The sequence below is a fragment of the Protomyctophum parallelum genome, assembly GCF_964188405.1.
Source record: "Protomyctophum parallelum genome assembly, chromosome: 14".
NCBI lineage: Eukaryota > Metazoa > Chordata > Actinopteri > Myctophiformes > Myctophidae > Protomyctophum > Protomyctophum parallelum.
In genome coordinates, this window is record NC_139709.1 from 1,281,961 (window position 1) to 1,293,756 (window position 11,796).

The following is an 11,796-nucleotide window of genomic DNA, read 5'->3' on the forward strand; positions in this document are numbered from 1 at the left end:
ATAGGCTCTGATTTGTGCAATATTTCTAAGGTGAAAAAAGGCAATCTTGGTAACATGATTAATGTGTGAATTAAAATTCAATTCAGAATCAATAATAACCCCCAGGTTCTTTACTGTACTGTTACTTTCTACAGTCAGGTTGCCGAGTCTGCTTAATATTGATTCTTTCTGCTCACTAGAACCGATTATAAGAACTTCTGTCTTATCCTCATTTAGCTCGAGAAAGTTCTCACTCATCCAACATTTGATGCTAGACAGACAGGTAAACAGCGGGTCTAAAGCACAGGGATCATCTGGAGCCACAGAAAGATATAATTGGGTATCATCAGCATAGGTAATAATCATGATAAAATGGCACGATCTTTTTCCTACTCAGTCTGTGTCTCATAGGAGGGCTGTGGGCAGTTTAGAAACCGTCTTCCAGTGACATCATCATTAAGCAGATTTTTTTTTAAACAAGATTTTTTTACAGAAATGTTTAGATTTTCTTTATCGTGAGAACGATGGCTTCCATTTTCGCATTGCATCTTTTCAGGACTAGAAAGCCTGCAGTTTCTACTAGCTTGTATTCCCCATCGATGATGTCACTGGAAGACTGTTTCTGAACTGCCCACAGCCCTCCTATGAGACACAGACCGAGGGGGGGGGGGGGGGGGGGGGAGGAACCTAGACACGCACGCACGCGCGCGCACACACACACATCCCCATAGTACCTCTACCTTCACATTCAGTAGATCCTGTGATCTTTTGTAAGTAGCCATGAGGCCCATAGGGCAGGAGCCTATCTCCTGTTTCTGTAGCCATGAGGCCCATAGGGCAGGAGCCTATCTCCTGTTTCTGTAGCCATGAGGCCCATAGGGCAGGAGCCTATCTCCTGTTTCTGTAGCCATGAGGCCCATAGGGCAGGAGCCTATCTCCTGTTTCTGTAGCCATGAGGCCCATAGGGGCAGGAGCCTATCTCCTGTTTCTGTAGCCATGAGGCCCATAGGGGCAGGAGCCTATCTCCTGTTTCTGTAGCCATGAGGCCCATAGGGCAGGAGCCTATCTCCTGTTTCTGTAGCCATGAGGCCCATAGGGGCAGGAGCCTATCTCCTGTTTCTGTAGCCATGAGGTCCAAAGGGGCAGGAGCCTATCTCCTGTTTCTGTAGCCATGAGGCCCATAGGGCAGGAGCCTATCTCCTGTTTCTGTAGCCATGAGGCCCATAGGGGCAGGAGCCTATCTCCTGTTTCTGTAGCCATGAGGCCCATAGGGGCAGGAGCCTATCTCCTGTTTCTGTAGCCATGAGGCCCATAGGGCAGGAGCCTATCTCCTGTTTCTGTAGCCATGAGGCCCATAGGGGCAGGAGCCTATCTCCTGTTTCTGTAGCCATGAGGTCCAAAGGGGCAGGAGCCTATCTCCTGTTTCTGTAGCCATGAGGCCCATAGGGCAGGAGCCTATCTCCTGTTTCTGTAGCCATGAGGCCCATAGGGGCAGGAGCCTATCTCCTGTTTCTGTAGCCATGAGGCCCATAGGGGCAGGAGCCTATCTCCTGTTTCTGTAGCCATGAGGCCCATAGGGCAGGAGCCTATCTCCTGTTTCTGTAGCCATGAGGCCCATAGGACAGGAGCCTATCTCCTGTTTCTGTAGCGTGAGGCAGCTTGATGTACAAGTACACCCCCTGGACATGACACTAGCATGTCGCAGGGACTTACCCCCAATCCAACCCTTGATGCTGAGTGTCAAGCAGGGAGGCACTGGGTCCCATTTTTACAGTATTTGGTATGACCCGGCCGGGGATCGAACCCCGACCTCCCAGTCTCAGGGTCGAACACTCTAACCACAAGAACACTGAGCTGGTTGTGATCTTTTGTGGCCAGATGTAATTTCATGGGGTCTAGTAGGACTATAGTACATATTTAGCCCTATTTAGCCCTTCCATATAAAAAAGCTAAAACGAAAAAAGCAGCAAATGAAAATAAAATTGATCTTTTACTTAGTCACAAAACAACCTAAAACTCAAGTTGTAGGTACCCTCACAAAAAGCATGCAGTAATCCTGGTCTCTAAACTGCCTCCCCCTGGCCAGCCGGGGCGCCTGATGGAGGGGAAAGGAACTGGTCTCTAAACTGCCTCCTCCTGGCCAGCCGGGGCACCTGATGGAGGGGAAAGGAACTGGTCTCTATGCTGCCTCCTCCTGGCCAGCCGGGGCGCCTGATGGAGGGGAAAGGAACTGGTTGGAATAACGTGTTCCTTCCACGCGCTACGTCAGGTGTAAAGGAGCAACTTGGACACTCAGGCATGAAGGAAGCATGAGAAAAAGAATCTAGAGTTGCAAATTGCGGCTATGTATAATTATGGTCTGCACTGTTTTGATTGGAGCACTGGCAGGCGCCTGCCTCGATCTCTCAGTAGGTCTTGTACATATTTTGTAATTTGTATTCAAGTGCTTCTAAAAGCAGATGACTCAAACTATTGTGCAGAGTCATTTAGATTTATCATAACATATTTAAAACATTTGGATTACTGTAAATGATGCCATTCTTCGTGTGTGTGTGTGTGTGTGTGTGTGTGTGTGTGTGTGTGTGTGTGTGTGTGTGTGTGTGTGTGTGTGTGTGTGTGTGTATATGTGTGTGTGTGTATGTGTGCGTGTCTGTGTGTGTATGTGTGTGCACCCCCTGTCCAGCAACTAGCTAAGCGGTGTTAAGAGGACCATTGGTTGTACGGCTACATAGTGTTAGTGAACTGGGGACTGCAGATGGAAATTAGCAAGTTTGGCTAAATCTGGTATATTTACACTGCATTTTTAATGTAATATTTAAAAGTTCGTTTGTTCATGTGACATTGCTGACCACCCAAAATGTTCAAATTAAAGACCATTGACATTGACTTGTGACTTGTTGCATTTTATTTCTCCATAATTCCAGAAACCATGGTTCTGACAGAAAGAAAAATGAGCATCTCAGTATTTGGCATTTAGCAGTGTAGATCAGACAGATGCAATAATCAATTAACTCAAAACCATCAAAGCATACGTCAAAGCAACTCAGAGCACAGTATAGAAAACAAATAATACAGTAAACAGGAGCTTACATTTTGTCATTGACGCATGGCTGGGGTCTGGAGTGGAGAGCTGTGTGAGTGAACTGTGTGTGGAGTGAGTGTGAGTGTGTGTAGGGGAGCACACCTGAGCTGGCAATGGCAATCAGCCCAGAGTGCTGATGGCAGACACCTGTGGGTGATCGGTGCAGTGGTGGTGTTGGTGGAAGGAGAGTTGTGAATGGTTTTGTCCCCCAGATGGCAGACACCTGGGGGTGATCGGTGCAGTGGTGGTGTTGGTGGAAGGGGAGTTGTGAATGGTTTTGTCCCCCAGATGGCAGACACCTGGGGGTGATCGGTGCAGTGGTGGTGTTGGTGGAAGGGGAGTTGTGAATGGTTTTGTCCCCCAGATGGCAGACACCTGTGGGTGATCGGTGCAGTGGTGGTGTTGGTGGAAGGAGAGTTGTGAATGGTTTTGTCCCCCAGATGGCAGACACCTGTGGGTGATCGGTGCAGTGGTGGTGTTGGTGGAAGGAGAGTTGTGAATGGTTTTGTCCCCCAGATGGCAGACACCTGTGGGTGATCGGTGCAGTGGTGGTGTTGGTGGAAGGAGAGTTGTGAATGGTTTTGTCCCCCAGATGGCAGACACCTGGGGGTGATCGGTGCAGTGGTGGTGTTGGTGGAAGGGGAGTTGTGAATGGTTTTGTCCCCCAGATGGCAGACACCTGGGGGTGATCGGTGCAGTGGTGGTGTTGGTGGAAGGAGAGTTGTGAATGGTTTTGTCCCCCAGATGGCAGACACCTGGGGGTGATCGGTGCAGTGGTGGTGTTGGTGGAAGGGGAGTTGTGAATGGTTTTGTCCCCCAGATGGCAGACACCTGGGGGTGATCGGTGCAGTGGTGGTGTTGGTGGAAGGAGAGTTGTGAATGGTTTTGTCCCCCAGATGGCAGACACCTGTGGGTGATCGGTGCAGTGGTGGTGTTGGTGGAAGGAGAGTTGTGAATGGTTTTGTCCCCCAGATGGCAGACACCTGGGGGTGATCGGTGCAGTGGTGGTGTTGGTGGAAGGGGAGTTGTGAATGGTTTTGTCCCCCAGATGGCAGACACCTGTGGGTGATCGGTGCAGTGGTGGTGTTGGTGGAAGGAGAGTTGTGAATGGTTTTGTCCCCCAGATGGCAGACACCTGTGGGTGATCGGTGCAGTGGTGGTGTTGGTGGAAGGAGAGTTGTGAATGGTTTTGTCCCCCAGATGGCAGACACCTGGGGGTGATCGGTGCAGTGGTGGTGTTGGTGGAAGGGGAGTTGTGAATGGTTTTGTCCCCCAGATGGCAGACACCTGGGGGTGATCGGTGCAGTGGTGGTGTTGGTGGAAGGAGAGTTGTGAATGGTTTTGTCCCCCAGATGGCAGACACCTGGGGGTGATCGGTGCAGTGGTGGTGTTGGTGGAAGGGGAGTTGTGAATGGTTTTGTCCCCCAGATGGCAGACACCTGGGGGTGATCGGTGCAGTGGTGGTGTTGGTGGAAGGAGAGTTGTGAATGGTTTTGTCCCCCAGATGGCAGACACCTGTGGGTGATCGGTGCAGTGGTGGTGTTGGTGGAAGGAGAGTTGTGAATGGTTTTGTCCCCCAGATGGCAGACACCTGTGGGTGATCGGTGCAGTGGTGGTGTTGGTGGAAGGAGAGTTGTGAATGGTTTTGTCCCCCAGATGGCAGACACCTGGGGGTGATCGGTGCAGTGGTGGTGTTGGTGGAAGGAGAGTTGTGAATGGTTTTGTCCCCCAGATGGCAGACACCTGGGGGTGATCGGTGCAGTGGTGGTGTTGGTGGAAGGGGAGTTGTGAATGGTTTTGTCCCCCAGATGGCAGACACCTGTGGGTGATCGGTGCAGTGGTGGTGTTGGTGGAAGGAGAGTTGTGAATGGTTTTGTCCCCCAGATGGCAGACACCTGGGGGTGATCGGTGCAGTGGTGGTGTTGGTGGAAGGAGAGTTGTGAATGGTTTTGTCCCCCAGATGGCAGACACCTGGGGGTGATCGGTGCAGTGGTGGTGGTGGTGGAAGGAGAGTTGTGAATGGTTTTGTCCACCAGAGGCTGCCATTTGGATTGTCTGAGGAAGACAAGGAATACTTTGCATCACAGGTGACTTTATAAGGCTAGTATTAGGTGAATGTAATTTTACTGTGGTATATATTAGTACAAGATCTTGCATCATAAAGTACACCAATGACAAGTTTTATAGAAGATTCTTCTGAACATGTATTCCATATGTTGACCAATTCAAACACACACAAAGGCATATACAAATTGTACATAAGACCTGGCATACCTCGGGTAAACATTTCAAGACATACAACAAGAAACATCACATACAGTACATGAGAGTATGTATTATGTAACCATTTTATTAGTAAACTCTGAATGCTGGCACAACAAATCACACCCAGGTGGGTGGGGCAACTCCGTGTGGGGTTGGGTGGGGTTTACGCACCCAGGGTGCCGGCCTGATTCTGGCGAGCCGGCCCTTGTCTGAACCTGTTGACCGTGTGGGGGCCCCTCTACTGTACAGTTGTACAGTACTGGCACACCCAAAATCACCATATACAGTTAATATGCGCGTGTGTGTTTGGTTGTGCACAGGTGGTGAAAAACAACCATGCAGTTTGCAGTGGTGGAAAGTAACTAAGTACTTTTACTTAAGTACTGTACTTAAGTACAATTTTGAGGTATTTGTGCTTTACTTGAGTATTTCCAATTTCCAGTACTTTTATTTCTACTCCACTACATCTCAGAGCCAACATTTGTACTTTTACTCCACTACAATTGTTTGAAAACTTTAGTTACTTTGGCGATTTTAATTTTGATTAGAAAACATAAATTAACCACTTCAACCCAATACATTTTGGCCATTTGAAAATAGCCGATCTACAAGCTCACAATGCGTCGCAACGCGACGCATTGTGAGCTTGTAGATCGGCTATTTTCAATAGACTTTGTACACATTTTGAACTTGTGAAGTGGGACATTCTGCAATATGAGTACTTTTACTTTTAGTACTTTAAGTACATTTTGATGCCGATACTTTTGCACTTTTACTCAAGTACATTTTCAATTCCGTACTTTTACTTGTAAAGGGAGTAGTTCTAAATTGCAGTATTGGTACTTTTACTTAAGTAAAACAATTGAGTACTTTTTCCACCACTGGCAGTTTGTGCTCAGACCACCAGCCCACAGCTCCGTACAAAGAAACATTCATACTAAACATAATACACACAGACTCACTAGACGTACATCAGTGGTTCTCAACCTGTGGTCCTGGGACCAGTTGTCCGTGAGCTGGTCTCAGGGATTCCCCAGCAAAATGATGGATTTTCTAACCATATGGACCCATTATAGATCTTTAACTCTTGAGAGCGTGAAATGAGACTTAGGCTCAAGAGTACAATTGTTATAGATCCACACAGGGTCTACAGTTAGAATGTGGAAGAATTATTTTGATGTTTGCCTGTTATCATGGAATTGTTGACAAAATAAAATATTCAATGTTTTGGTTCCGAGAGGCAAGTGTTGACCAGTGTCTTAAATGCAAAATTAATATAAATGGACCTTGATTTGAAAACCACTGCTATACTTCATAGACATCCATCCAGTTTGTACAGTGCCACAAGTCTTCCAATTTGAACAGTGAATCACTAGTGTCTTATCAATTCAGTTACAACAGAACATATGAAAATCAAAAACGTCAACAGTGAATCACCCACCACTGCATCTCACATAAAATATAACAGTGCCTCAGAACATGAACGTCTTTGCAAGTAAATAAAAAAAGTGCAGACTAAAAATAAAATCTAACAAAGTGCAACTTTTCAACCTATGTTCATATAGTCCTCATTATGGATAAAATAGCACACTTTTGTCTCAGAATGGCTGTGGGTAGTTGAGAAACCTGTCCATTGGCATCGATGGGGACTTCAATCTACTAGAAAAAGAAGGTTTTCCATTTCTGAAAGGTTGCAATGCAAAAAAGGAAGCCATCGTTCTCATAATCTCAAAAAATATACGATGTTGTTACCGGTGTGTGTATTTCTAAACTGGCCAAGGTATAAAAAAAAAGAATTGTGACATTTTATCATGAACATTGAGGACCGATTATATGAAGATAAGTTGTCAAACCAAAAAAAGTGCCAAATAAATAAAAGGTGTGATCACACAAGGCCAAACCCAGAATCTACTGACCTCAGGCACATTATCACATCTTCCTGTAGTCATTCTGCACTCTCAGAGGCCCCTTTTCCACCGGTTGGTTCCCAGTGGGAACCGGTTCAGTTCTTTTTGGTTCTTAGTCCATGAGCCAGAGCTCCATAATTGAAACATTAATTATGAATTGAGTGGGCAAAACCATACCTATATTAGATTGTTATCACCATTAAACTTCACCAATTGAGTACTTACACGAAGACAATGATTTATTGTATTACAAATTTTACATTTTTAAATAGGCAAATGAGGCATTATGTAGGAAAAATATGCAATACTCAAAAATATGAAAAAGCTACTACTGTGGAAGGGTTATCATGTATTAATTTACTTGTATTGATCCTATGAACAATTTAATATAGGGTATAGTTTGCCCACCAATTATGGAGCTCTGGCTCATGGACTAAAAACCAAAAAGAACTGAACCGGTTCCCATTGGGAACCAACCGGTGGAAAAGGGGTCATAGTGACATGGCAATTTTAAGGTTATATTTTAGCCAATAGTTACTAAATACACCACTCTCTGGGCATTCCAAAATGAGTAGCACTGAGAGCTCTAGGTGCAACACAGGCGCATGCAAATAAAACCGTTGGTAACTGACCACCCGAGGCAGAAGCGGGGTATTGTCTCGAGTGGCTAGCCCATTCTGACCTGAGATCAGATTCATACGAGGTTTCCGCCGGACACACACTGGTCTGATGAACCCATTCTGACCTGAGATCAGATTCTAAAAATGTCAGTCGCTCTTCGATTTTTCAAAAATAGCAGACCTACAAGCTCGTATCGCGCCACTCGGTGGCGCGATACGAGCTTGTAGATCTGCTATTTTTAAAGAGCTAAAGCATAACATGATGCCGACACCAAAATGGGTGCCCGGTCAGAATGGGCTAGACATTGGAGGAGGAAGAAATGTATGTATGTTCTCAACATATTTTGGCTGGGGACCCCAGAAATGCTTTGGGCAAACTTAGAAATCTACAAGCCCATACCTGCTAACATGCATCTGTTGATAACCACTGCAGGCCACACTCCCACAGACCATGAAACTCAAGTGCAAATGAATAGCCAACATAATGTCTATGAATTCCAATCCTTTTCCCCATGCATGGAAGACGGTATTGTTTTATATACCGAGAATGTTATGACCATGGAAAGTGGAAACCCTAATCTAAAGTACACACCTTCCTGTGACCGGGTACAGAAGCTCTGCTGACAGGCAGTCTTCATCGTCAGACTCTTCTTCAGCAGCCTCTCTGCTGCGTGGCCATCTAATGTTCTGAATGATCATCTGCAGAAGATGTGGGATCAATCAGGCCATTCATATTGTGCCTGGAAAAAAAGGCAATCGCTTTAGCTCAGAAACATGCAATATCTTTTACATTGCAGGGGCAGCAATTAAAGACTTAACTTCAACCAAAGAACTTGATCTAAGCAGAATTAAATAGAAAATAAAGCACACATACACTCACTAAAAACCAGGTCCTGGGATGAGGTCAGAAAATGGCATATAGGAGGTCCGACAGAATGGATAAATATATCCGGAAATGGGGTTACATACATATTCATATATCATATATATATACATAACATAATCAATATATATACATAATGCATATTGCTGTCAGAGATCCCATTGATGGGGAGGATACATAATGCATATTGCTGTCAGAGATCCCATTGATGGGGAGGATACATAATGCATATTGCTGTCAGAGATCCCATTGATGGGGAGGATACATAATGCATATTGCTGTCAGAGATCCCATTGATGGGGAGGATACATAATGCATATTGCTGTCAGAGATCCCATTGATGGGGAGGATACATAATGCATATTGCTGTCAGAGATCCCATTGATGGGGAGGATACATAATGCATATTGCTGTCAGAGATTCCATTGTGGTGTGAGCACATCCTTTTTCTTATTTTATTTTTCCTTGGACAGTAAATTAATATTATCCAGGTTCTTCTTTAAAAAAGTATAGTAGGCCTACTGTACTGTATTGTATTATCCTTTCTGAAAAAAAACAAAAAAACAAACACACCCAAACACCATATATGGGAAAGAAATACGTCATCCATATATAGATGACGTATTTAACCAAGTCAGAGGTGCAGCTCTATATAAAACTACAACAGAGGCGTAGATGGATCTTTAACTATAGATAATTAACTAGAGCTCATTTAGTGGATACTCTTTTCTCTCCTTTACACCGTACCAAAGCAACAACAACAAACCAAAAGATGGCGTTCCACGTTCCCAAAGCTCCCGGCTTCTCCCAGATGCTGAAGGACGGCGCCAAGCACTACTCGGGCCTGGAGGACACGGTGTTCCGCAACGTGCAGGCCTGCCGGGAGCTGGCGGCGACCACGCGCACGGCCTACGGCCCCAACGGCATGAACAAGATGGTGGTCAACCACCTGGAGAAGAGCTTCGTCACCAACGACGCCGCCACCATCCTCCGCGAGCTGGAGGTGACGCACCCGGCCGCCAAGATGCTGGCCATGGCGTCGGCCATGCAGGAGCAGGAGGCCGGCGACGGCACCAACTTCGTGCTGGTGTTTGCCGGCGCCCTCCTGGAGCACGCCGAGGAGTTGCTGCGCATGGGCCTGGCCGTGCCCGAGGTCATCCAGGGCTACGAGACGGCCTGCCGCCAGGCGCTCCGGGCGCTGCCCGAGTGCGTGTCGGGCCGCGTGGCCAACCTCCGCGACGTCACGGAGGTGGCGGCCGCCATCCGCCCGGCCGTCATGAGCAAGCAGACGGGCCACGAGGACTTCCTGGCGGGGCTCATCGCCGAGGCGTGCGTCTCCGTCTACCCCGAGGGGGCGAACAGCTTCAACGTGGACAACGTGCGCGTGTGCAAGGTGCTGGGCGCGGGCCTGGGGGCGTCGACCACGCTGCGCGGCATGGTGTTCCGCCGGCAGGCCGAGGGCAGCGTGACGTCGGCGCGGGACGCCCGCGTGGCCGTCTACTCGTGCCCGCTGGACGCCGAGGCCACGGAGGCCAAAGGCACGGTGCTGTTCCACAGCGCCGCCGAGCTCAGGGGCTTCTCGCGCGGCGAGGAGGACGCCATGGAGGCGCGCGTCAGGGCCGTGCGCGAGGCGGGCGCCACGGTGGTGGTGTGCGGCGGGAAGGTGGGCGACCTGGCGCTGCACTACGCCGACCGGCACGGCCTGATGGTCGTCCGGCTGACCTCCAAGCACGAGCTGCGGCGCCTCTGCCGCGCGCTGGGCGCCACCGAGCTGCCTTCGGTGGCCGCCGCGCCCACGCCCGACGAGATGGGCCGCTGCGACAGCGTGTACACCACGGAGGTGGGCGACACGCAGCTGGTGGTCTTCCGCCACGAGCAGGGGGAGGGCGGAGCCGGGGGCGGAGCCGGCGTCTCCACGCTGGTGCTCCGGGGCTCCACGGAGAACCTGATGGACGACGTGGAGCGCGCCGTGGACGACGGCGTGAACTGCTTCAAGGCGCTGGCGAGGGACCCGCGGCTGCTGCCCGGCGCCGGCGCCACCGAGATCCAGCTGGCGCGCCGCGTGGCCGCCTACGGGGAGGCGTGCCCGGGCCTGGAGCAGTACGCCGTCAAGAAGTTCGCCGAGGCGTTCGAGAGCGTGCCACGCGCGCTGGCCGAGAACAACGGCTTCAAGGCCAACGAGCTGATCTCCAAGCTGTACGCGGCGCACACCGAGGGCCGCGCGACGGCCGGCCTGGACATCGAGAGCGAGGCGCTTGCGTTGCGCGACGTGGCCGCGGCGCCCGCCGTGGCCGAGGCCTTCCTGGTGAAGCACTGGGGCATCAAGCTGGCCTCCAACGCCGCCGTCACCATCCTGAGGGTCAACCAGATCATCATGGCCAAGCCGGCGGGCGGACCCAAGGCGCCCAAGGCCAAGAAGGACTGGGACAACGACGACGACTGAAACCCCTCCCCTTTAACGATGGCGCTGAAACCCCCCCCTCAACCCATTCTGACCTGAGATCAGATTCTATAAATGTCTTCTACATCCTGACAGTTTTCATTCTGACCTGAGATCAGATTCTAAAAATGTCTTCCACATCCCGACAGTTTTCTGAAAAAGCTATGTCTCTATGTCAGTCGTTCTTCGATTTTTTTCAAAAATAGCAGACCTACAAGCTCATAGCGCGCCACTCGGTGGCGCTCTATGAGCTTGTAGATCTTCTATTTTTCAATAGCTAAAGCATAACATGATGCTAACACCAAAAGGGGTTCCCGCTCAAGATGGGTTAACGATGGGCTTCCACCAGAGAGCTCCAGACTTCCCTCTCCAGAGCAAACACTAGTGACTTCCTCCTGGGGGATTCCCAGATGTTCCAAACATTAGTGACTTCCTCCTGGGGGATTCCGAGACGTTCCAAACACTAGTGACTTCCTCCTGGGGGATTCCCAGATGTTCCAAACACTAGTGACTTCCTCCTGGGGGATTCCCAGATGTTCCAAACATTAGTGACTTCCTCCTGGGGGATTCCGAGACGTTCCAAGGCCAGTGAGTCGTTTCCTTCAACTATTCTTTCATTG

The 11,796-nt window shown here is 49.1% G+C and overlaps 1 protein-coding gene across 1 annotated transcript; it reads left to right on the top strand.

Annotated features, from left to right (window-relative positions):
* Window positions 1–9,508: 9,508 nt before the first annotated feature.
* Window positions 9,509–11,179, top strand: LOC310870646 (T-complex protein 1 subunit theta-like; the record flags this gene model as incomplete). The annotated part of the gene is made up of 1 exon (XM_083781913.1): window positions 9,509–11,179. The coding sequence occupies one exon, from the start codon at window positions 9,509–9,511 to the stop codon at window positions 11,177–11,179; it is 1,671 nt and encodes a 556-aa protein (XP_083638039.1).
* Between the last annotated feature and the right edge of the window lie 617 nt (window positions 11,180–11,796).